The following is a 26,720-nucleotide window of genomic DNA, read 5'->3' on the forward strand; positions in this document are numbered from 1 at the left end:
TATATCTGCCTCTCTATTCCTGCCCTTCAAGTAGGTTCCTCTGTACCATTTTTCTAGATTCCACACACATGCGTTAGAGAAGTAAATTTAAACTCCCTGGGTCTAAGCTTATAACCTTATTACTATTATCTGCAGAGTGGAGATCCAGGGTGGAGACAGGAGGAGGAAATCAAGATATTTAAAAAACATTAAGTCTAGTATCTTTTGATAGAAGATTAGTCATATCATTTCTTCTCATAAAACTTACATTTTGAGAAAGCTGAATGGCTTATTTCACTACTTATTTTTTTAAAAAGGCTTTTTATAAGTAGCGTCCTTCACAAAAAAAGGTGCTTATATCCCATTAGTTTTACTTCCCAGAAAAAGTTTACTGAGTTCATCAAAATCAGCACATTTACATGAGAGGAGAACTCCATTGAAAAAAAAAAAATGAAATCCACTGTGCTACTGACCTGGGTAATTACAGCCATGTAAACTGGAAGATCAGAGATCTCAGAAAGCTGTGTTGTTAGAACCTACATTGTGTCAATCTTTGGGCAGGGCGTTTTGTGAACGTTTTTTTGAACAAGAACAATTAAATTGCTAGGTATTTAATCTGTAATCATTTCCACACGTGAGAGTTTATTCGGTGATTCAATAATCATTGCTGAGCAGCTATGAAAAAACAAAAACAAACCAAAAAGCCACCACACTAGATAGTTGGGGATCATCTTTGGATTAAGCAAAACTCTCAGAAAGACGTACACTTGGAAGCATGTCATCTTCCTCCCCAGCCCCACCCCCATACCACTTTCTCTGAGCAGTGCTTTGGTGTCAGGCCCTCAATTTTCAGGTGCTTCGTTCTGAGAAACAGTCTAATTTTTCAGAGCTCCGTCAATGCAAGACCCAAGCCCCCCTAGATATTCGTAATCATACATTTCCACCTGTGGGGATATCTTTCATCACAAATGTCAGGAAAAGCTTTGCTCCATCTGAGGGACCAGCTTGTTGGCACTCTGAGGTGAATCTTGTAGCTGACTCCATTTTCTTGATCACTTTGGCTGTTGGCAAGCTCATCATCCAATTCTCAGCTCAATTCAGGTAGTTGTGCTTGACCCACCTGTCTTCATTTATTATTTTTCCTTCCCGATCTTGGTCTCCTACCTTCAGCTCCATTTTCCTTGGTCCTGATATTTATTATCAGGTCCTGATACTATTTATTTTACCTGAAAGTCACCTGAAGTCTTTTTTTAAGACTAGGCTGTTGTATACAGACTTGGTTAAATAAGTGAGAGAAATTCCCATTATGACTCATGATGGGACCACCAAAATGTCCATTTGACTAACCAACACTTCCACCCAATGACACAGTATTGCCACCATTCAGTGGAAAGAACATCTGATAACTTCTGCTTAACTGATGTGTAGACTTTCGGTTTCAGTGTGGGTTAGACTTGAATGTGCAGACGAATTACCTGGGGATCTTGTGAAATTGCAGATGCTCATTCGGAAGGTCTGGGGCAGGGGCCTGAGAGTTCGACTTTCTCTCAAGCTCCCAGGTGAAGCCAATGCTGCTGGCCTCAGACGGCTTTCCGAGTAGCAAGGGAGAGAGTACAGTCACGGGCCAGGGCTAAGATGACCAGCTCTGTGACACAGTTGACTTGTTTGCTGCAGCCATTATGTAAATATGGGTGTGATTGAGTCTCAAAAAGTCAGTTCAGGAAAGCAGATGGGTCCACACCGTTCTCACCCTTGCACACCAGTCTCTGCTGATCCCCAATCAGTGGTATCAAAAACCGGCTCCTAGATTCTCAGGTAGAGACCTGAATTCCCACCCTGTTTATTTTGTCGTTGCCTCCTAGAAATGAGGTTCCTAGGAAACCACCTAGTTCAATGTTCCATCCAGGGTGGGGAATCCCCCTCTCTCCTGCTGCTGACAGGTGGTCCCAGCAGCCTCTGTTTAATTACCTTCAATACTAGGGACTCACTACTTCCAAGGCAGCTTGTTACATTGCGGAATAGCTTTCATGGAAACAAAGTCTGTCTTTCTGCTGAGTCAAAACCAACTTCCTTGTAACCTCCACCCACTAAGCTGACTCTGCCATTTGCAGCATCCCAAGTCTGCTCCCTCTGACTCAAGTCAGCCTTTCCAATATTGCAGACACCTGCTATGCCTCCTATTCCCTCTTCTACAACTAGACAGCCCCCCCCTTGCCAGCCCTTCAATTGCTTTGCTTAAAGATCTGCATTTTTTGGCCTTTCACCACCTTCTGGGTTATGACCCAATTGGTTAATATACCTCTTAAAATGGTTCCCAGTATATACCCAACAGATTTGAAAGCAGGGTCTTGAAGAGATATTTGTAGACCCATGTTCATAGCAGCAGCATCCACAATAGCCAAAATGACCCAAGTGTCCATCAGTGGATGAATGGATAAATAAAATGTAGCATACACATACAATGGGCCATTATTCAGCCTTACAAAGAAGGAAATTCGGACACACGCTACAACATGGATGAACCTTGAGGACATTATGCTAAATGAAATAAGACAGTCACAAAAAGACAAATGCTGTATGATTCCACTTACATGAAGTACCTATAGTCAAATTTATGGACCGAAAGTAGAGTGGTGATTGACAGGGGCTGGGGGAGGGGAGAAATGGGGAATTTTTTAATGGGTACAGAGTTTCAGTTTGAGAAGATGAAAATGTTCTAAAGATTGGTTTCACAACAGTGTGAAGGTAATTAACACCTTTGAACTGTACACTTAAAAATGTTTAAGATGGCAAATTTTAGGTTATGTGTATTTTACCGCAGTTTTTAAAAGACGGTGCCCAGAGCTGGTCAGAACACTTCAGTCGTGTTAATGCTAGTGCAGAATATGCTGAGGCTATGATTTCTCCATGATCGCTAACCCCCTGCATTTCTAGTAATTCAGCCTCATACTGTGGCCCTACCCTTCTTAGTAGCCTGATTATAGAATTAGGCATGTCACAGGTGTGGTCTATTAAAATCCCCACCTCCTCTGCACATGAATTACTGCCAAATTATCCTAAAATAATGTAATTGCCTTCCCTAGCTTTTACCTGCTTTGAAAAAAATTACCACTTCACTGGATGCATCTTTTGGTAATTAAACTTTCACCTTTATAATCATTTGAAGTTTTCTATGTCCTAGTTTTATTTCCAAAAGAAAAAATCATCTTTGATAGGTTCTGAAATCGTTTCTGAATGATGTTTATGAAAATCTGTCTATCAGTAACCTATGTCATGATCAGTATCTAAGGATTTAGAAATTTATAGGTAGTCCTTGTGCCAGTGTTTCTGTGCTCAAGCTAATGTTTCTTTAGCCATCGTTGACTGCTCTTGGCATAAAAACAATATGAAAAACAACTATTTACTTTCCACATAAAAAAAAAGCTTAAGCATTACAATCATCCACATTTTATGTCCTTAGTAACTTCTAATTTCGAGAAAGCCATCGGGAAAGAAATCACTGGCTTGAGAACAAAAATGTCAAACACAGACACAATCTTGTAATTTATTGAGAACCATTAACCCAAACATGAAATACTGGGATTAGAAGCCCTGTGGCTTTCGTGCTGTTGGCAGGGTAATCACCTGTCTTTGACTCTCACACTTATGTATGTTTTGAAATTTTCTCAGATAACTGGATATATTTAGCTCTCCTTTTCTTGAGTTTCAACAACTACTTTGATTTTTTTTTTTTCTTTTTTTGAGATCTGGAGGCAGATTTGGGTTTGCACAGGTTTGGAAAGCTGAGTGCAAACAAGATGAAACGTTGCTCAAGAGTGAATTGTATTGTGGTACTTTCCAAATGCTACCTCCTTCTGGAAGTGTAATTTCCAGAGCCTTTTAGGAGATGAAAAGGTTTGTAAGAGTTCAGTCACACTTTCAAATTATAGAAAATTGTTAGTTTCATTTAGATCAGTCAACTGTACAAATGAGCCAATTTGGTTTCAAAAATATGATCCCAGAATATCTGTGGGTCAAGTCATTCAGGTGTCATTCATAGAACAGAAAACTCACTACGTCATCACCACAAAAAGGAGGGTAGATGAGTCATTTACAGTTGTTTGAGAATGCCAATTTAACAGGAATTTACACCCAAGATTTTTATTTTCAGAGAAGACTCTCCACTGTAAGAAAAGAGGACGTTTTATAAGTACTCTTTTCTCCCCAGTAAATTATGAAACTGTAAAACTATATAAAACTATGAAAGGTCATTTAAAAAATCTTTGGTTTTAATTCAAGGAGTGAAATGAGGAAATTAGTCCCACAGTTCCTGGATTTTGCATCTTGGGTTTTTTGTGACTTTCTGTGATTGGCTTGTTAAAGGGGACATGGACATGTAACTCTATTTGTCCTGATAGATTTCCAGATAATAACTGTGAAACAGGGTTGGGGCAAGACAGTCAAAATGATAAATTCCTGAACTCAAGGCAAAAACAGAACAATGTTTAAAAGCTCATACAAAATTACTGTTGAAGATGCAAGAAATTCATAGTTCTAGTTTCCAAAGAAAATTAATTCACATCTCTTTTGTATGTAAAATGAAGCTTTGAAAAAAATGGTTGGACCTACTCAATTCATACTTGGACGTATAAACCTGTGGCCTGGTTATGGTGGCTGTGGGAGCTGTAACTTTATCCTGATTTTTTAATGTCTAATTTGTTGCCCATAGGTGGTTCTTGTTTTTTCTTTTTCATGACTTCTTGTGATGTGGAAGAATAAGAATAATCCACGGAAGTGGCTGTATACTCAGATGCTGAGCTTCTCTGGGGGAGTTGGCTAGACAGAGTTTACAGAGGCTTACATTTTCTCACATAGTAATATGGTAGAGAGATTGTAGGACACGGAAGTGTCCTTTGGATATATATATATATACACTAATATGTATAAAATAGGTAACTAATAAGAACCTGCTGTATAAAAAATAAATAAATAAGAAAAAAAAGTGTCCTTTGGTCCTGCTGGAAAGGGACAGAAAGCTATCACATCTGCTTTTCCGTGGAAGAGGGCTCGTGAACTTGCACTAACTTCATCCTCGAAGAAAAAGGAAGATATTGAAGAATATTTTACATGTCCCTTCTCTATATTTGGACCTTTCTCTCTTACTTATTGGAAAGAAGAAAGAAATTAGGGAGAAAAGGTGTGGGGGAATGGAACTACCTTTCTTGGGTTCACTACTACAATCTAAACTATCATCATCCCTTACAAGCATGCCCTCTACTTTATTAAGCCCATTATTTTGTGTTATCCACTATATTATTGGCACCCTACACAATACCTGGCACATCTATAACTATTTTCCTCAACACTTTATAGTGAAAAATTTTAAACATAGAGAAGTTTGAAAGAATTTTACATGAACACCAGTATGCCCACCACCTAGATCCTATCACTAACACTTCACTATTTTGCTTCTGCATATACCTATTGATCCAGCCATCCTTTATCCATCCAACAGTCCCTCTAATTTTTTATGCATTTCCAAGTTGAAAATATCATTTCCCTTCCCTCTGAATACTTCAGCACTCATGTAACTACTAACTCAAGTATTACGTTTTTTTCTCTTTTGAACATGCAATGAAATGCACCAATCTTAAGTGTGCTGTTTAATGAATTCTGACAAGTGCAGACACCTGTGTAGCCCAAAGCCTTATCAAGAGACAGAACCTTATCCACCCCCAAGAAGAGGCCTCAAGCCCATCCCAGCTCTTCTCCACCCTCCCATCTCCCCAAGCAATCAGTCTTTCAATATGTTTTTGACCATAGCTTAGTTTTGCCTGTTCTAGAACTTCATAGAAATGGATTCAGACAGGATGTAGTCTTTTGTGTCTGGCCTCTTTCACTCAGCATGATATTTTTGAGATCATCCATGTTGTTGCATGTCACAAAGTTCTCAATAAATATTGATTCGCTGATTTTTATCACAGATTTTATTAACCAGAGATTTAAGTCAACTAAATATATTTAAATACAGTTAATATAGTTGAATGTCTTTTATTATGCCTTGGTTGGGGGGTGGGGTGGTTCAGCACTGCTGTGTGTTGATGATTCAGCAAAGGTAGGGCAAGTTTTGTAGAAAAAGAAAAATGAGGCATCATCTTTTTAAAATTAAAGAAGGAAGACACCCAAAGACACTTACAGGCTAGACAGGAACTGGCCACCAGCCTCTGCCCTTCTTGCAGGTGTAAGTGTGATGGCTAAACGTAGCAGTTTTCACAGGAACATTTTTCTGGAATGGTCACTTACTATAGGCTACACCCAAAGGCAGGATGCAAAGTGGCCAAGGAGGAGTCTGCACATTTGAGTTTTTTCTGCAGTAGTTCCCCATTCTCCAGGGAGGGAGGCTGAGAACTGGATGGGAGGAAGTAGAGGGTAGAGCGTCCACTTGATGTCTGTTGTGGGAAATGTGACTGGCTTTTTGGGGGAGTACCAACTAGTTGCAAGAGTCTCAACTGAAAATTTTCCAAAGAATCCCCTCTAGCCCACAACTGTCTTCTCCAAAAGCAGGTTCCCAAGCTCAGGAAGGGTGAGGGGCACCATGCTCTTTGGCATGAGAATTTCATGTTTATTAGTGATTTGACATTTCGGTTAGGGTTAATCAGATAGTTTCCATCCCTCAGAAACCTATGTTCTCTTATTATTCAAGGGGGCTAAACTCACCTCTGGCCTGGAGCTGACCTCGGTTTACATGCACACCAGATCCCTACCTGGAGGCATCTGCCATCTCAGGTAGCCCTCTCGAGTTAAGTCAGGTGGCTGGATCTAAACTCTTCAGCTAACGGCCTGGCTCCTTTTTGAGGGGTGTGTGGAAAACAGGCCACAGGGGTACAGAATCAAAACAGGTTCAAATATGGGGAACTTCAAGGAGTGCACATTTGAAGACCTTACCAGCCCTTTGTGAATTTTTTTTCCCCCCAGTACCAGCATTTTGCTTTTAAACCATTCCTTAGTACCCTAATTAGGGAATATTTGGGGGTAGAGGTGAGAAGGGGCAGATAGCAGGTAGGGGAGATTGGTTTGTATGGAAATGTTGGTGAGAAAAGTCTAGATGGGATTACATATGACAACTGGATGTCTTGCATTTAGTATAATTGGGAAGAGTGGGGACTGGGGTACATTAAGACAAAACACCCAGGTTGCTGCTGCTTATGGTTCTGATCTTGGATATGTCCTTTCCAAAATATGGACTAATTCTCTCATCAATGATCATCAAGATGGGACACATCACCATTAAGAAGGTGCCTTTCTGGGAATTCCCTGGCAGCCCAGCGGTTAGGCCTTGGTGCTTTCACTGCAGTCGCCAGGGTTCAATCCCTGGTCGGGGAACTAAGATCCTGCAAGCCACGTGGAATGGTCAATAAATAAATAAATAACAACAAAGAGAGAAGGTGCCTTTCTTAGACTGTTAAAATGCCAAAATTCCTAAACCATCCTTGGTGACTTTGAACCAATGTCAAGAGGTCAGTTAGCTGCTTTTATTCCCTAGCATGATGAGATCTAATACTGAAAACATTGTCCATGTTGATCCACCCATTAAATGCAGTAAATAAATAACCACAAATTAGCCACCGTTTTATTTTCTCATAACTTAGTATGTTGGAAAATATTTTCCTTTCACCCTTGCAGCCCATCATGCCCCACAGTTTCGGAGGGTTTGAGCCACGATCCGGCCCCTTTTCCTCAGGACGTACCCAATATAGGGGCCAAAACTTTGTCCACCTTTCAGGGGAAATCAGTCTTTTCCCTAAAGAGATCTCCTCCAACACAGCATTAGGTCCTCCCGCAGAGGGGTTGGCAGAGGCGTCTGCCAGCCCGCAGGTTTCCTTCGACCTTGGTTGTGACCTAGAGTGTCGCTGTTAATTGCGAGGCTCGCCTCAAGGTAGAAAATAGCATCGGTTTCCACTGCCACCCCAGAGAAGCCAAGTTCTGCTGCCGGGCGACGGCGGTGAGACAGTCTTCCAGGCTAGTCTCCGGCCACCCAGAGCTGCTCGGAGGCCGCCTACAGGTGCAATCCCGGCACTGCGGCCTGGGCAGCGGGACGGGGAGGGTGCGAGCCCCAGCCCATCTGCATCTCTGCCTGCCTCTTGCAAAGCCTGCGCAGGACCCTCCCCCCCCCCCACCCGCCCCTCGTGCCAGCCGCCCTCTGCCCCCGGCTTCCCCTCCTCTGCCCCGGCGCGGTTTGGAAAGGAAGCTGGGAGCCCTCCGAGGCTCCGCAGACTCGAGTTTGGAAGAGGGTAGGGCGCGGCCGAGGCTTCCCCTCGAATCTGCGGCCAGCCTGGCTCCGGGAAAGTTTTTCAAAGTTCCCATCAGCGCCTGCCCAGGTCGCCTCCGCGGGGCGAGCAGACGGCGGCCAGCGCGCCAGCCTCGCCGCCGCCGCCAGCCGCGCGCTCTGGGCGACTCTCTCGCTCGCTTAGCTTGCTCGCGGGAAGCCGTCCCGGCTCCCGGCGGGCAGGCCCTCCTCCCGGGGCGAAAGCCGCAGCTGACGCAGGCGGCTCGGAAGGCGGAAGCTGCCCCGCTCCGACTGCTCAGGCAGCGCCGCAGGGCCTACACCTGGGGCCCCGACGGGCGGCCAGAGGGGGCGGTCCGCGCGGGGGGCCCCGGGCGTCTAAGTGGCTTAGCGCGTCCCAGAGCAACGGAGACCTCCCGTTCCTCCCCGCGCCCTACCCCCTACCCGCCTCCCGCCTGGCCCAAAGCGCCCGAGGGCGGGGGTCTGCGCTGGGCCCCCAGACGTCTACGCGTCCCTGCGCGTCCCCGAGCCCCCCTGAGCCTCCAAGTTCCTCCCTGTACTCCCCCACCCCATCCAACGGGAGGGGAGGGGCGTGTCGATGGTGGACACGCCCCTAATGAATATTAATAAGCGCGCATGCGCTTGCCAGGCGCGCTGGGTAGAGGTGGCTAGCCCCGGCCGCGGCTCCCAGACGGGCTCTCTGAGTCCCTCTCCGAGAGCCGGGCGGGCACGCGTCATTGTGTTACCTGCGACCGGCCCGCGAGCTGGGTTCGGGTTGTTTTTTTTTTTCCTCCCCTCCCTCCCTCCTCTCTAAGCAGCTGATCTGAAAGGGAATAAAAGGCTGCGCATAATCATAATAATAAAAGAAGGGGAGCTCGAGAGAAGGAAAGAAAGCCGGGAGGTGGAAGAGGAGGGGGAGCGCCTCAAAGAAGCGATCAGAATAATAAAAGGAGGCCGGGCTCTTTGCCTTCTGGAACGGGCCGCTCTTGAAAGGGCTTTTGAAAAGTGGTGTTGTTTTCCAGTCGTGCATGCTCCAATCGGCGGAGTATATTAGAGCCGGGACGCGGCGGCCGCAGGGCCAGCGGCGACGGCAGCACCGGCGGCAGCACCAGCGGCAGCACCAGCGCGAGCAGCAGCGGCGGCGGCGGCGGCGTCCCGAGTGCCCGCGGCGCGCGGTGCAGCGATGCGGTCCCCACGGACGCGCGGACGGCCCGGGCGCCCCCTGAGCCTCCTGCTCGCCCTGCTCTGCGCCCTGCGAGCCAAGGTAAGAGCCCGCCGGGCCACTCTCCCGACCCTCCTCTTCTTTCCCTCGCGGCGCCCCGGACGCCTGCGGTTGAGCGTCTGGAGCGGCCTCGGTAGCCCTGGGGCGCCGGCTCCCGCCCCGGCCCCTGCGCCCAAGAAGCTGCACTTGGGCTGGGGGAGACCCCTGGCTCCTAAATGTACCCTCCAGGCTGGGCAGAGTGCGCGTTCGCTCCGCTCTTGCTCCTGGGGTGGGGGGGGGGGCAGTCGTTTCGGTTTGCTCCCACTCTAGCCTCTCAAGCCCGGGAATCACGTTGAGTCCTTCCTTGCACCCAGTTTTGTAAAATTATTTTCACTTGGCGCCAAGGGCTCGTCGGGGCGGGCGGGGACGGAGTCGCCACTTCCACCCCCGAAGAAAACAACTTTCCCCTGCGCTGACCTCCCTCCCTTCCTCTCTCGCCGGCAGGTGTGCGGGGCCTCCGGCCAGTTCGAGTTGGAGATCCTTTCCATGCAGAACGTGAACGGGGAGCTGCAAAACGGGAACTGCTGCGGCGGCGCCCGGAACCCGGGGGACCGCAAGTGCTCCCGCGACGAGTGTGACACGTACTTCAAAGTGTGCCTCAAGGAGTACCAGTCGCGCGTCACGGCCGGGGGGCCCTGCAGCTTTGGCTCAGGGTCCACGCCTGTCATTGGGGGCAACACCTTCAACCTCAAGGCCAGTCGTGGCAACGAACGCAACCGCATCGTGCTACCTTTCAGTTTTGCCTGGCCGGTGAGTGACGGCCGGGGGGCGGACGGACAGTGGCTTGCACCCGTGGGCCGAGCTCTGCTTTCTCTTGCGAGAGGAGAGGGATTTAAAGGGCCTTGGCTGGAAGCTCGGCGCTAACCCGGGATGTCTCTGTGGTGGCGGGGTTAGGGAGCCGAGGCTCTGTAGCTAGATCTCGGCAGGCCCCAGCCCCAGTGCTTTTTGCTAAGCGCACGAAAGTGGGACCCCAGAGCGGATGGTGGGGCAAGGCTCCTAGGAAGGCCGGTTGAAACTTACAACGTGAAGGCCCGAGAGTAACCGCCCGAGCCAGGAGGTCATTATAGATGATCTTTGCTCAGCCTTATTAAACCTGATGCGCCGGGGAAGGCGGCTCGGCACAGTTCTGGCCTCCGAACGCCGTCCAAATTGGCACCCTCGCGTTTCCCGTGAGCAACCGGGAGGGCGGGTGTGTCCTTCCTGGAGGGTGTGGGGAGCCCACTTCCCGCTGCTCCCCGGGAGATTTCGGTGCGTGCGGGGGCGCGCTCTGGGCTGAGTGTAAGGCCGGGGGGCGGCCGCCGCCGGGGGGGGGGGCGGCCGGGCTTTCCCCAGAGCTGTGGGCACGGGAGCCACCCGCCCCCTGTCGGCCCCTTCCTGCCCTCGCCCCCGCGCGGCGTAGCCCTTCTGGCCTCACTAACAGCGGTTCCCGGGCTCTGGAACAGCTGTGTTTGCAAACTTCCCCGGGAAGGGCGGGGGTGCGCCCTCGTCCGGTGGGCGCGCGGGCCCCGCGAGCGTCGGGGGGCGTGCCGAGGCCTGGAAGGGGCGGCCCGAGCGAGGCAGCCCCTGCGGGTGCAAGTGCACAGACCCACGACTCCGGAGCCGCTTGAGGCTCGGGCCCCGCTGGCCGATCCTGCAGCGAGGCCCTGGCAACGTCTCGAAACGGGTGGAAGGAAGATGAGTGTGATTGCAGAAGGGGAGGAAAGGGGAAAATGTTGGTGCCCTCTGCCCCGCTCCTGCCGTCCAGGAGGCGTGACTCAGTACCAGGACTGGGGCTTGGCCTGGCCTGTGCTGGGCGGGTGGGTGGTGAGAGGGGGAGGTCGGTGCCCTGGGGAATACTCTTCGCCACGTGCTCTGATGGGGCGCACTCTGCTGCCTCCTATCGCGGGCTAGGGCTGCGATCGCAACTGTGAGAAGGGAGGGGAGAGAGTCGGCCTTGGAGTACGTGAGAAGCTCGGAGTGCCTCTCAAGGCCCACGTTGACTGGGGCTGGCGTTATAAAGTGCCCTCTGCCTGGGTGGGATGAGACGTTTATCAGAACATGCCATTAAAAGGGGCTTATAAAAACCTGTGGTTTGTGGAATTCTCTGAGAATGGAGGACTGAGTCTGTTGTGGGATCTCATTTTTACAAAGTGTTTATCTTGTTTGTTAATCCCCTTTAGGGAGAACTTTAAGCTAAAGAGGTTGGCCGCTTTTTAATCTGGCTGGGCCCAAGTTGACTGTGACGACTGACCGCCCTTGGCCTTGTCCGTGTGTTTGGAGGTAGGGGGGAAGGGGCCTGCAGGTGGTTGCACCCGCCTGGAGGATCAGTCTGGAGCCCCTCGCTTTTCACAAGACCATAAAAGGAATCTTATTACTGATGTGGAAAAGCTGCAGGGCTGGCTGAGGTTCATCTTGGAGAGGAGGGTCAGAGAAACGGCTGGGATGAACACAGGGAGCCTTGCTCCCCTGGCTGGCCAGGGAAAGTGACCCAGAAGGTGTGTCTGCCTCCTTTTGACACTTGGCAGAGAGCCCGAGATGGGGAAGAGCGGCCGTGGTGTGTGAGGGCAGGGAGACGATTGATTTGCTGGTGCTTGTCTGTGGTTTCAGGCCCCGCGGGTCACCAACCATGAAATAGACTCTCGGCTTTTCTAGAATGGGGGAGACGGCTGGAGCTCACACTGAGAGAGTGGTTCTTTTGAAGCTGGGCCAAATGCCTGCTTCCCCCCTAAACAAGTCCCCACCCCACCGCCCCAAAAAGGCCTGCTGTGCAGTGTAAGCTTGACTTCCCAAGAGAGAGTGGAGGTGGGGTGTGCCGTGTTATTTTCCCCAGCACGGTTGGAGAAACACCACTGTCTGTAACTTTCGAGAATGATTCCAGTGTGAGTGTTAACTGAAGTGAAAGCACTTAGGCAGCTGGATTAGTACCGAAGTAGATCGCACAGCTTCATTCAGTTTGGCAATTAAATATTAGCGAGCGTGTCTATTTAAAGCGGATATCTTAAATAGGTAATAGCTGAACTTGGTATAGAATTTCAAGATGGAACAAGGAGGATACAGGGTTTAAAAAAAAAAATCTAAACCACCTTGGACTTCCTGGCCCCTAAGCTTCTAACCCTTAGGCAGCCACAATTAGTGTCCACGTGGTTCCTCCCAAGTTTGCTGACAGTGGCAGAGAGGTGGTTCAGGGTGCACAAAAGAAGGTCACTTTAGAAGGTGGTGTAATTATGTGTTTTGTCTGGAATTATGGCCCCAATCAAACAGCTGCTTGTGTTCTGAAGAGGAAGAGGAGAAAACGATTTGGTCAGATCTGAAGTGTAATCCACAGGCCAGTGTCCTTGTGAGAAGCTCTGTGGTGTGGGCCTGCCCTCCAGACAGTATCTGATTGTGTCCCACTTGGGGTCCACTGCCCGAGCCGCAGCCTGGTGATGGTTTTCTTTCGTGGCTTCTAATAAGCATAGCAGTGCTGCTCAGAGGGGCTTGACTTGAAGCAGTAGCCTGATTTATGATCCTCCAATCAGGGGACCCAGCGATAAGACCATGCATTATCGGAGGTAATTAGGCTCAACGGGAAATGATTGGGGAATAACCATTTAGAAATCACTGAAATGGTTAAGTTGCACTTCCCAAAATTAGTACTAAATCCCAGGAGTGCCTGATAATTAAAAGTACATTAGTGTAATTACCACTACCCAGTCCCAAAAACTTTTTAGGAACTCCAGAACCCCAGTTAGCTGTACTGATGCTTCGCTGGCCCTGGAGTGAAGTGAATCTGGAGAAATTTGGGAGGAAGCAGTTCAGGTACCTGGTCTCTTGGCCTCATATTTAAATGCCATTGACATTGACAAAAGACTTGCTGAGATCAACTTCCATCTTTTAGGAAAACCCAGTGAAGTGTGATTCTTGCATACCAGAGGGATGCCAGCTTTGGCATCACACTTGAGGCCTGAATGACCAACGGCCAGGGGTTTGGGTAAATCGGATGCTATAAGGTTAGTCGCAGACCGTAACTGACATGCCCTTGCCTTTATGCCTTCCTCTGTGCTTTCGGGTCCCTAGGCCTCCGCAGATGGGTAGCCACGTGGAGGGATGGGATTCTCATTTGAACTGGCTCCTCTCTGCAGTCAGAATGTGCCACCCACGTGGTCAGCATGCGTGCATACAAATAGCACACGTGTGTACGTGCTCAGAGCGAGCGACTTTCTGTGTATGGGGAAAACACCCTTTGCCCTAAGATACCTACCTCGAACTAAAGTGATGAAATGATATGTCTGCATTGCAAAACCAGGCTGGAGAGAAAGTTGAGCTATGCCTGCTTTGTACTGAGTGTCTGCAGAATGGCTACTCCCCACATGGAATCCCAATTCAAGGTACTTGGTTTCTGATCATTCTTTCCTCTTCCAGGTGTAACCTCTGTGTGTTCTTCCTCCTTGTTGTCTTGTTTCTTAGCAACTTATTCAAACCTCCAGTACTTATAGGAGTTTACAACCCACCAGCTCCACACCCATAATTCTATAGGGACTTCAAGCATTTTTCAAGAATGGTGAAGCTTTTGGCATGGAGGCTGTTTGGGGGAGTTGGATGGTTAAGGAGGAGAGGCAGCAGCCACTCACAAAGCATGTAGCCTGCCAGAAAGCCAGCAATCTGAATGCTGCCTAAAATCTTTACAGCAAATAGTTGTAAGGGACCTTTTGGATGGAAGGTATGTGGAAAGTTTAGCATAGAGGAAAAATGTTATTCATGAAAAAACGAAGCCAAGGCAACAGGGAGTCTTCACGTCCTGATCTGAAAACAGGAATGCAAACAGAGGTCTTGGCTGGATTCGTAGCAGCCACTGGCCCATTGTAGGAGGGCCAGAACCTGGTTCCAATGCCAGGCTTTCAAGATCAGTTACAGTGTAAGAATGCGTAATCTCTGGATGTGCATACAAGCAGCATGGTAATCCATAAAGGCAAATATTCCTGAGAACTCCCCCTTGGTAAACGTTCAGAGGCATGTCCCTACACTCTGCCCCTTCAACCCCCAGGGTGAGGTTCCGAGCTGCTCCAGCTTTTAAGTACATTAAAAAAAAAAAAATTCGCCCTAAACAAACCTAACCTCGTTTTCAACTTTAGGAAGATGTTTGTTTTAGTATGCATGGGAAGTGATGATTCTTGTGTTTTCTAGAATGGTAGAGGTGGAGGGGTAGGGTTCTGGGTTCAGAAATGTCCTGCCTCTAGCTTGGCATGGGGCGGGGGTGAGTGGCTGTGTTGTGACTTCTTGCTGGTTTCTGATCACCGCCTGCACTACCCTGCCCTGTGGCCCTTGTTTCTATGGCACCAGTGACATTTGTCTCTGGTGCACTGCGTGTGCTGGGAGGACACAACAGCGTGGCTCGCAGTGGTTAAAAGTGGCACATAAATAGTCAAACATTCAGGGCCCTCTATCAGTTCAGCCCAGTCTTTATGCGCTTCTGGTAAACGAGTAGAAAGGCATCTTGTTCAGGCTTGCTCTGTGTGAACCGGACGGTTGTGCTTGGCTGGTTTCTCGGTATTCTATCTATTAACCTCGCCACCCTTTTGTAACTGGTGCATTTAATTATCAGTGGGATGCTTTTCAAACAGGTAGGGGTAATGATGGGAAAGGGGGTGGGGGGCCTCTCATTGAGAGTCTCAAATCTGGATATGAGCTTCGGGGCCCTGCTTGGTGAGTCTTTGAGGTGGGCTTTCATGAGAAAAATCACCCTTTGTAACCAGATCAGACTCTATTGAAATGTCAAGCCCTGCAGACTAAATTGCTTTCTGTGACTGAGGTCTCAGCCGGGATGCCATGGGGTGGCTGTCCTCCCTCCGTGCCTCACCTTGCCCAAACCCTGCCACACATGAATCGTTGGAGCGAGCGCGCATGTACCCACTCATGACATCTCTGGAGCCTTTATTGAATACGTTTGTGCTTGGAATGTTTTATACTCCGGCCACCCAGACGCAGGCAGGACAATAGTGTGGCCGAATTGACTGAAATGAGGATTACGGGGAATAATGCAGCCGCCGTACAAATAATGCAGATACAGGGCCAGCCACAGGAAGCGACAGTTGAGTCAGCAGAGCACAGGGCCCCAGACCGACCTGGGGCCGATGCCTCTGTACAATGGCCCTGTGGGCGCTCCCAGGGCGCGCTCCCTGCCGCCTGCCCTGCAGCCCGGGCTTTTGGATGCCGCACGTGTGCCGTTTGCATGGTGGGCTGTTTGTGTCCATCAGCTTGGCAGGAGGGGAAGCAGCAGCTTCTCAGGGCTCGGTTTGGCTGCCACTGTTGCCAGGAAGAGGAAGCTCTCAGCTGCCAGCACAATTACCTTTGTTTCTCACATCCCCCCTTCTTAATATGGCAATTAAGTGCTTACCACTCCGCCTGGTGCCAAGGTAACCACCATGGGGCTGGATGGGCGCGGAACACAGGCCTCCCGCAGCCCCAATGCCAAGGGTGGGAGGAGGCGCCGGGGGCCTTTCAATGCCAGGACCCTCCTGGAGGTAGAGTTCCATGGGCATCCTCCCCAGAGGTCCTCCTGAAAGCTGACCATTGCTCCTTCCTGCTGCACGAGAGTGAGAACCAGCTGCCGTGTTGCCAGGTTTCCCTGGAGCTGGGAAGGACAGAAGCGATTCACACTGTGAACCCAGACTGAAGATCTGCTGGCTGCCCATCCCTCCTGCTTTACCCCCAGGCCATTTTTCTGGAAAAATGTAAGGAAAAATAGATGAATGCCAGGTAGCTTTTTATAAGAATCGTGTTCTCCTAGTTTGAAACCAAGAAAAATCCAGGTGTTTGCTGTCTTTTATGTTTTTTGCGGGTTGGTTTTTTTTTTTGTATGAACTTGTTAATAAGTTGAAACACCTGCCCGTCATCTCGCCTGCACCCCTTCCCAAGCCGTGAGAAGGGCCTTGGGACTTGGCCTCTCTAGGGTTAGGCTTGCAGTGGCCACTTGGGGGTGATGTGATTGTAGTGGAATGCCAGTTTGGGGCCTGGTACCTGGCCTTGATGGCATAAGGTGCACATGATCTGGATCCCGGAGTCGGGATGTACACTCTGGGATGTACAGAGGGCAAGTGTGGGCCTGGGAAAACTTAAAGTTCCCTAGCAACCAATAATCATTGCCAAATTATCTCGATTGTTGATCTATAGTGTGGGGTTGGAGTGGGAGCTTAAGAGTGCCTCCTAATAGGAGCCTTGGAGAGAATCCTTTTCTCTGAAGGCTGGGTGGGAGGAATCCTTCTGCCCCAGGAGGCGAGTCCTAGAACCACAGTCCCTTCTCTGAAACAAGGGAGAGAGACGGTCCAGGGCTGCTGCTTGATTTTTCTACCAACGCCTCGTTGTCAGTGCTGCAGCCCCCAGCCCCTGCCCCACCTTCACCTCCTAGAAGGCCGTTCATGGGGAAATCATGCTGCCAGCTGGTGTCAAGGGTTCTGTACTCCTCTTTCCCCTCAAGGTGGGGCATGTTGGTCAGCGACTTCTGAGATCTTCCAGTTCTGGAAGGATGAGTCCGGGAGAGAGCCTGACCTTCTAGGATCTTGTGCAAGAACCAAGGATGCCCTCTCCCTTGAGCTTTAAGCAGAGTTACTACTGTCACAGCAGCTCGGTCCCGGGATGCCTTCCCTTTCTGTGGGGTTGTGGGCATATCATGTGTTTACTGCTTGTACAAGTCTGAACAAACTCCCGGGTACCAGTGCATTTAATCAGAGGATTAATTACAACAATATGTGGAAGTGGAGAACGTGGATCTCGACGTGACCAGCAAATGAAGGGCTTCATTATCCAGAATCAGACCCACATCTGGCCTCATTTGGACTTGGCTGTCATGTCAAATCAGTAGAGAAACCTCTAATTTCTTGGTGCTCTCAGGGAAGAGTCTGGTAATTTGTAGGAAGTCCTAAGAAACACAGAGGCAGTAAATAAGGTGTAACTTTCACTAATAAAACACCAGTGACGACAGCAATGAATTTGGACCTCTGGCCACTTGCAGGAGAGGGCTGGGTATGTGCCCCGGCTTGCCCAGTTTTGCTTGCTTTTCTGAGCATTTTCCCACAGTTATCAGTGAGCGAAATGGAATCCTCTGCTTTGAGTATGAAACATATTTCGGCTGAATTCCAAGGCGGGGTCTATCACAAGATATTTTTCTGTTCAGAGACCTGCTGGGTCGCTGTGTGAGCAGTAAGCTTGCTTTGAGTTATGAATGAAGTTCCTTTTTTTTTTTTTTTCTTCCCCCCTCTGTTTTTGCCTTCACCTTGTAGGTGGCATTGTATTATTTGATCAATATACGCTACTATTTCCGACGTACTGGTACCTGCCGTTGACAAGGCGGGGATACATAAAAGGGTTCACGTGCCTCTCCTCCCTACTCTCTACCCCTTTGGATACATTTCCCCAGCGCCAAGATAGCAGAAGTTTTCTTGAAACCCTGGTGTTTTGTGAGACTGACCTCATTCTAAATTACAAATGAAGATTTGAGTAAAAGTGGGAATTTGCTAATGGCTTGGATTTGGCAGTGGGGGGCGGGGCATGGGGAGGAGGTGGAATTCTGAGATAAGCCTGGAAGATAAAAGGTACCTTCAGTAGAATGGCTGGCATCCCGCCGGTGTCCAGGGAATTTGTTTAGTTAGTGGACTCTGATTATTCCTGGAATGTTAGATCTTATTGACAGATAAGTTTATCAATAAATACAACCCATGGGGTGCAGCTCTTTCTTCCTTTTATACTTTGGTCCCTAGAGTCCGCCCCCCCTGCACCCCCAAGTTAGGTTACCGCCTTTGTCTTCAGAGTCTATTTGCACCTACCCACCCCTCCTGCTTCCTGGAGTCACCTGATACTTGTGGGAGCCGAGATGGTCTCACACAGACAGGGCTTTCAAAGGGGTTCTGCAAAGGAAAAGGGGCCTCCCTGGGGACCTCCCCACCATGGCCCAGAGTGTAACAGCAATCCCCAGCCCTCCTCACTGGGTGAGCGCCTCCACTCCCAGGTACAAACACCTGGTTTGGTTAGCTTAGAATCAATTCTTTGTGTGGTTTTCTCAAGCACAAGGGTTAGAGTCTGGAAAGTTTAGGAAAAGCATACGCAAAGTGTGCACAAGTCTAGGGAGATGGCATTTCTTGGTCGGGACTTTAGGCTGCCTGCATGAGGACCACGGTGGGCCCGGTGTCTTTTGCCACCCTGGGGTGGGTGCTAGGGGGAGGGGTGGGTAGTCGGTCTGGACCTAAACACCCAAGACCTCACTTCGACAGCAAATACAGTTTCCATTTTGGCTGCATGGTTTTGTTTGGCAGGGCGTGCAGGGAGGCTGAGAAGGCCTGACCTTTGCGAGCTGACCCCCGTTTCTGAATACTGAGCTGTTGTTTATCTGTGTTACAGAGGTCCTACACTTTGCTTGTGGAGGCGTGGGATTCCAGCAATGACACTGTCCGTAAGTATCACAGCCATGGGCTGAGCGCGTGAGTCTGGAAGCACAGAGCTTGGCACCGGTGCTTGTCAGAGCTGGACGGAGCTGTCCCCAGGCTGCTTCAGAGCTCTTCTGCCACTGCCCCTGCCCCCCCTCCCCCCCAGCCCCGTGGAGTCTTTTTCCATCAATTCCCCTAGAATTTTCGCTTGGAACATTAAGTGGCCAGGACAGATCGCCAGTTAACTCAGTCCCTGAATACGGCCCCTAGATTATCTTTGGGATAGAGATCTTAATGGTTTTACAACTCTAAAACCTTGTAGACTTGCGAAAGGATCAAAGTAGTGACTTTTTAAAAGTCCATTTAAAGTTTAAGTGAGCATTTAATCTCTCATCGGAAAGATAAAGCCCGAAGAGGTGGCTTTGGGCTCTAAAGACCGACCTTGAATTTCACTTGTTGGGCAGGTGAGCCCCCAGCCGGTCAGGGTTTCCCACACTGTGCATGACAGGTGTTCCAGTGCCTCACGGCCATCACACTGGCCTTGTCCCCTTCTGAAAGGTGGCTCTGTTCTCAGCGCAGGCTGCTTTTCAGGGCTGCTGGGAGTGGGTGGGTGCTGGGCTCGGGGGAAGCCCTAGAGGATGCCGGTAGAAACGGCAGCATCTGTTTGGCTTAGAACGGAGTCTTTGCTCTTGGATTGTAGCTTCAAAATACGTTTCCCCTCCCTCGCTGAGACTGCCAGCCAGTTCCCTTTTTGCCAGCAGGATCTGGGTGGTTGTCATGGGAAAACTTGATTCACGCTGAAACCTGAGTCTGCACAAGAGGAGGGGTTGACCGGCCTGGTGTCTCTGTGCGCCCCCCGATCCCATCCCTCTGCGTGTCTCATCCTCTCTGACCCTTGGTGTGTTTGCTGCTAAGAACATTTCCCCCTCTTCTCGCCTTGCTTTTTCCTTCCTGACTCTGGGACTGGTGAATAACCAGAGAGGGCGCAGTGAGGGCTTAGAATCCGAGAGGCAGCCACTGCCCAACTGTCTCGCTGGCCCACCTTGAGCCGCTCGATCACTGCTGAGCCCCGGTTGCCAGAAGCTTCAGGCCGTTTGGGTCACTCCTTGTGCTTTGGCACCTGAAGTCCAGATCCGTGGACCTTCCTCCCCGAGTGATACCCCCGTCCTGCTGTTGGTGGAGGGAGGGGAGGCAGTGACCTGCCTGGGCTGTGGCTGATGCCAGTCAGGGTCCTGGGCACCTGTTTGTTCTCTGTTCCCTCTCCTGCCACACGCGTTGTGGGCTGGGTGAGCGTTATGTCACTGACCTGCTTACAATGGTAACTGTACATTGGGAAGATGGGGGATGGGGAGGGGGATACAGGCTCTTCAGATGTCCTGGTGCAGATGTTAACACAGGCTGGCCGGTGGCGTGAGCATCCTTGAGGTTGACCCTGGCTCCTGGTAAGAGCTGGGTTAGGACACCTGTCAGGGTGTGCAAGGGGCCCCTAGTGTTTGCAGGGCCCTTCCTGGGCCTTCCACCAGCCCACGGGTCAGGTAGCTGTTCCTCCGGAAGCTGGTGCCCCTCCAGAGCTGCCCACGGTTGTCTGCCCCATTTTGGGGTTCTGGAGCCTCTCCTCTCTTGCTAAGAGGTAAAATCACTGGAAGGACACAGGAAGACTTGGGGTAGAGATAAAGGGCGTTCAGCCGTCTACTCTTGAAGGAGAGGGGTTGCCTCAAAGTCACGGAATGCCCACTGCAGGGCATTGAGCCTCCCTTTTTTTTTTTTTGCGGTACGCGGGCCTCTCACTGCTGTGGCCTCTCCCACTGCGGAGCACAGGCTCCGGACGCGCAGGCTCAGCGGCCATGCCTCACGGGCCCAGCCGCTCTGCGGCACGTGGGATCTTCCCGGACCGGGGCACGAACCCGTGTCCCCTGCATCGGCAGGCGGACTCTCAACCACTGCGCCACCAGGGAAGCCCGAGCCTCACTTTTGTGACCCTGGTGAGGAGGGACGGGGGTTTGCTGGGAGTGGCTTATCCACGTGCTTGTGCAGCCTTCCTTTTGTGATGCTTCCAAGGTATCTCGGATTCCAGCATATTCAGAACCAAATGTGTCATCTTCCCTCCCCAAATGCAGAGCCCGCCTAGGGCCCTTTATGGACGACTGGCACCAGCATTTGAACGCCCAGTACCACAAGCCAGAAATCTGGACAGCACCTCCTGTGTACCACCCTCTCTTAGCATCAGTATCTAATCTACCTCCAAGTTCCGAAAATCTTATGTCCAGTGCTCCACACCCAATCCTGACTGGGTTTGCCTCCCTCCACCTCCCCTGCTGCTACCCTGGTCCATGTCACCATCTGCTTACGCCTGAATTCTTACAGTAGCGGCTGAATTAATGCACCCCTATCTACTCTGGTCCACCTCCAGCGCTTTCTCCATTTTCCTGCCATCTTGACCTTTTCAGAGCATAACATTTGAGTGTCACCTTTATTGAGAGCCACTTGGTAACTTCCTGTTGCCCTTGGGACAGATCTTTGTGTGGCCCCAAAGCCCCTTGCATGGCCCAGTCTTGTCTCCCTGCCAGCTCCATCTCACATGCCACGTTGTCATCTGTCATACCTGTATTCTCTCAAACCCCACCAGTCAGCTTTCTGTCCTCAAATGCATCACATTCTCTCCTGCCTCAGGGCCTTTGCACGTGCTGTTCACACTGCCTGGAATGTTTTGCTTTTACTCCCTTCACCCTCTGTCCCTCCCAAGGCACTGTCCTCCATGAGGGCAGACGCTGAGGATGTGTAGCAACCCAACTAGGGTTGGCTGCTCTTTGGGGACCAAACAAGGCTTCAGATTAGAGGCAGAGCCCTGAGCTTGGGAACAGAGAATTCCTTCTCACATCAGCTCTGCAATGAACCCTTGGGAGCAGAGCCTGGCCCAAGTGAAACCCAGGTGATGTACACGTGTTAGAAAGTATTTTCTGAGGCCAGCCCTCCAAGGTCGTTGCTATTGCATTTCAGCACTGCGCTATATAAGGGTGCAGATCTTACTCTCTCCCCCAGAGCAAATGATTTCAGTTTCTCGTTCTGATCAGTAGATACGTAAACACAGGTTGGCATACTTAGGACCAGGTTTTCCTTATACTGTAGCCTTCTTGGTTAAGGTTTGTGGTTGGCGTGGTTGCAGGCTTCTGCTCAGACTCGCCTCTCATCCCCTCCTCCTTGGCCTGCAAGGCTGTTGTGGGTTCTTCGTGCTCCATCTTCATGCAGTTCAAGGTTGTAGGAAGGCCTGGTAATATCCCCTTCCAATCTTAAAGCTGGGCTATCAACTGAACTACCCCAAAAACACTGGTAATGCCCTGAGCTGATAGGAAGTGTGATTCAGGCGACAGCAGCTTAGAAGAAGCATCTCTGTAATCCAGATGCCAGAAAGTGTGTCACAGACACACTCAACTCCCTCTGGGCCCTTAGGAAAAATCTGTCACGCAGGTGTGAAGTTAGTTATACAGACCTGTGAGCCCCATTGAGGATTCTGAAATGATGTCTTCACAGCATTTCCCGGAAATAGAAAGCATACCAAACCACTGACTGACATGTCAGCCTGTGCCTTTAGGATAACCCCGGACTCTTGTCTGAATTGTTTGTTGTTGCAGCCTGCCTGAGAAGGAGCCGTGGCTAGTGTGTTTAAGTAATCCCTTTATTAAGATCTCATCATCACATGGTAATAGCTCACTACACTTTTTCATTGAACCAGCAGAGGAAGCACACAGTTAATGCAGGGACATTTTTGTCATTCTTTGGCCCATGTTTATTTGCAAAACTCAGGTTAGGAAAGCGTCCTCTGCAAGTGCTTCATGCGTGCCGGGGTGTAGGTCTGCAGGTATGCAGGCTTGTTCAAGGCCCGTCTTGCCCACAGGTAAAGAGCCCAGAGGGTGAGGGCTGGGGCGCTGTTGGAAGTGGAGTATGGCCGAAGCTGCCCAGGAGTGCCCGTCTCCTGGTCACCTGTGGGGTTTGCCTAGCCTTGCAGATGAGCACAGGCCTAGAAAAACAGGGGTGTAGGTGGATACGAATCACAAAGACACTGCAAGCAGGTCCTAACGGTCTCTCCAAGGTGGCCTTGAATTTGACAAGGCGTCAAGGGTTGGTGCTGGCAGGTTTAAGAAAACAAACACAGGACCAGGGTGGGTGCTGACTCGGGGGCCTTGTTTCCTTTTCACGCCCCTCCCCTGAACTCCTGGCACCTGGAGTTTGGAGCTATTTTTGTACCCGTCTCTTCTCATACTAAGTGATAGGTGACCCCAGGGCAGGGACCACTTCTTCCTCCTGGACCTGTTTGGGCCCCAGGCATGTCTCTTTTCCTCAGTAGGCGCTCTTTAAGGAGCCTGACCCTCAGTCTACCTGTCTGTAAACTGGGATGAATGCTTTTCCCATCTGCCTTCTGGGCAAAGGTGAAAGGTGAAATGCATCAAGTTCATGGTATTGTTATTTAAATGCCAGCTTAAGAGGTGACAAAGTTTATAATTAAAAAAAAAAAATTACTCTTTGGCTTCCAGTGAAGAGTTTGGAAATAGACACAGCCTTTCTAAAGCAAGACACAAAACTCTAAAGCTAGAAAAGAAAGATTGCTAACCTTTACCTGGAATAATGAAATTTCTTCAAGAATAGCCTTCCATAAGGGGCCACTTTCTATCACATGTAAAGAGCTTTTGCAAACCAGTATGACCAAACAGCGCAGTAGAAAAGTTGGCAAAGGAGAGAAACAGATTGAAGTTCAGAGGAGCTGATACACATGGTTTTGTCAAAAGGGTGCTCACCATCACTTAATTAAATACCCATTAAATCAGAAAGTCTGATAACGCAATGTTGGCACTGCTGTTGGGAAACAGTTTCCTTTGCTGGTGGGAGGGCAGACAGATGGGGCTTTTGTTCCTGGTGGTTTGGGTTTTCTGGGCGGAAGTGTGTTGGTTGTGTGTGTCTTCTTCGATCCAGCACTTCCATTTCTGGGATATTTCTTTTTTCTAGAACCACATACAGGCAAATATGTTCAAGGGTGTTCCCTGTGGCTTTGCTTAATAGCCAAAGGCCAAAACAACCTCAGTGCACGTATTGGGAACTAGGTAAATGATTTCACTTTATTTCCAGATGAAGAAATGCTACATGCCCAGTAAAAAGGGTAAATGTATGATGGGGAGGGAGATGAATGGCTCATTTTTTGCCCTTTTGTGTTGTTTGAATTTTGTGCCGTGTGCATTTGTTATTAAAAGTCATCAAAATGGTGGGGGGAGAAAGCTCTGATGTCTGATGTAAATGTTGGTGTGATTAATCCTTTTTTTTTTGTTTTTTTTTTTGCCTCTAGAACCCGACAGCATTATTGAAAAGGCTTCTCACTCAGGCATGATCAACCCCAGCCGGCAGTGGCAGACGCTGAAGCAGAACACGGGGGTTGCCCACTTTGAGTATCAGATCCGCGTGACCTGTGATGACTATTACTATGGCTTCGGCTGCAATAAGTTCTGCCGACCCAGAGACGACTTCTTTGGCCACTATGCCTGCGACCAGAATGGCAACAAAACGTGCATGGAAGGCTGGATGGGCCCTGAATGTAACAAAGGTGTGTGTGGGCGTGCCTGGTGGGTTAACCAGCTCCTGGTGGCTGTCACTTTGGGTGTCATGTTCTCACCCCCCCTGCCATCAGGTGGCTTTCTTGGGTATGGTGAGATTTGGGCTGTTTTCTAGGCCTGAAGCACGAAGATGCCGTTGATACCCCATCCCCCAGACGCTCTGAGCACTGGCTGCTAAGATCTCCTTCTCTGGAGCGTTGTCCTTGGCCAAACAGGTGCCACTCCACGCCCCGTCCCTCCAGCTCACAGTCTGTGAATGGCTGACATGGGCGTAAGAAGGCCACAGCCCCCTTTGCGTTAACTCTGGGCTACAGTTCATACTCCAGAGTTTCCCCTGGGATCAGGCTGAGGCCAAGCTCCCGCTGAGACCACATTCTTGCTCAGCTTCTTCCCCTGCCCATCTGCCCTCTACCTCTTTCTCTGTACCCGAACCCCCTTCTCAGGCTCTGCTTTTTAAGGCATCCGACACAAAACACATGCCAGGTGGGACTGGGTTAGCCCAGCCAATGTCTGAACAGCTTGTGAAAAATGACAGCCCTTGGGCTCAGGGTGGCCTTACGGCAGCTTTCACTGGGCATCTCTGGGGGCCGTGGTATTGAGGGGAGGGGGCGAGTGGTGAACTGAACGCCTCCACAGTAGGATAAACTTCCAGACCTCCTGTCTACTGTCCCAGCCCCGTCTATTAGAATATAGGGAGTTATCACATATTCACGGACATTCACAGAATTATCTGTGGTCTTTACCTTTACAAAGCTTCTAATTCATAGCAAATTGGTGTATAATTCTAGGCAACCATGTAATAGGCCCTCACCAACATTAACGCACTCTGCTTAGTTCACATAATTTGGTAAATTCCTGTAAGAGACACTCAAGTTGAAAAATGAATTTTTGAACTGTGACTGAAGGGTAGGGCAAAGAGAGGAATTTGCCGGTCTCCTGGGCGATATTGCTTTCTTAAATAATTAGAGACAAGAGTGAAAAGGATGGCCTTCCTGGGATCCAAATGAAAGGATTGATAAAACATATTTTAAATAGTTGGTGTCCTAAATATCAATAACAATTACTTAAAAAGTATCTACCTACTATTTTTTAATGTGTGTTCAAAAACTTTTTTCAATAAAGGAAGCAGAATGGTTTTGTTGTGGATACTTTGCAAAAAAAAAAAACAAAACAAAACAGGGACCACCAGATCTGGCCCGTGGATTAGCCTGCCAAGTGAAGCCGGCCTGGTTGGCTTTGTGAGTCCCATGGGATTTTTGAGACACCAGGCATTTATTTATTTGGTCAGAGGGTTCTGAAGAGGCTGGGGTACAGAGTGGGAAAGATGACAGAGTTGAGGAAGGATGAGACCTCCTTTTGGCTTTTGGCGAGGGTGGGAATTGACCGGGAGCAGCATAGCTATTGTTCGGAGACTCCGTGAAGTTCCCCTTCCCCCACCTGCTTGCCTGCATTTTGTCCCCAAATGCTATCATGTTTGAGGATCTGCTGGCATGGCCTTGAAGGTTAAAGCTGGGTTTGTTCTTGGGGCACCTCCCGTCTTCCTCTTCTTGCAGTGGGCTTGATACGAGATCTCTTTAAAACAGTGGATTTTGTTGGCTTAATGGACGAGGTCATTCTCATGGTGGTGACAGTGTGAGAAACTGGCAGTGTGCTGACACATCCTTCTGTGTTTTTTTGTTTTTTTTACAGCTATTTGCCGGCAGGGCTGCAGCCCCAAGCATGGGTCTTGCAAACTCCCAGGTGACTGCAGGTAAACAACTAAAGTCTTTTTTTCCTAATAATGACCCCTTTAATACAAGAGGAGGACTGACTTTATTGTGAATAAGCCTCGTTTACTTTGGAGGACAAGAAAGCATTACCAAAAAAAAAAGTAGGCACATCCGAAGCTTATTAAATTATACCAGCTGTCCAGTGAAATGCACACGCTTCTCTCTCGGGGGGGGGGGGGGGGGGGGGGGGGGGGGGGGGGGGGGGGGGGGGGGAGGGGGGGGGGGACTCTTCTGGGCATAGTCAGTGACTTCACGTATTAACGGTTCTGTAAATTGATAACTCGTTTTTATAATCTTCCCCTTAAAGTGCTAATGGACTAGATGGAGGGCTGTGGGTTTGGTTTTTGCGGCGGTCTCTCTCCTCCTCCACCCTTCAGCCCCCGCCTGGTTTTCTGTCTCCCAGCCCTCCCCCACTTTTCCCATCAATAGGGGAAAGTGGAGCATTCTTTAGAATGGGATTAGGACAATCTCCTGGCC

General features: G+C 49.6%; 1 protein-coding gene across 1 annotated transcript in view; it reads left to right on the forward strand.

Annotated features, from left to right (window-relative positions):
• The first annotated feature begins 8,928 nt into the window (after positions 1 to 8,928).
• The window catches only part of JAG1 (jagged canonical Notch ligand 1), a 35,737-nt gene continuing 17,945 nt past the window's right edge, over positions 8,929 to 26,720 (forward strand). The window contains exons 1-5 of the mRNA XM_065893593.1: positions 8,929 to 9,506; positions 9,948 to 10,253; positions 18,852 to 18,903; positions 24,210 to 24,464; positions 26,164 to 26,224. Coding sequence (XP_065749665.1) covers positions 9,426 to 9,506; positions 9,948 to 10,253; positions 18,852 to 18,903; positions 24,210 to 24,464; positions 26,164 to 26,224 — 755 coding nt within the window. The 5' untranslated portion in view covers positions 8,929 to 9,425. The remainder of the gene's footprint in view (positions 9,507 to 9,947; positions 10,254 to 18,851; positions 18,904 to 24,209; positions 24,465 to 26,163; positions 26,225 to 26,720) is intronic.

The sequence above is a fragment of the Phocoena phocoena genome, chromosome 15 (assembly GCF_963924675.1).
Source record: "Phocoena phocoena chromosome 15, mPhoPho1.1, whole genome shotgun sequence".
Lineage (NCBI taxonomy): Eukaryota > Metazoa > Chordata > Mammalia > Artiodactyla > Phocoenidae > Phocoena > Phocoena phocoena.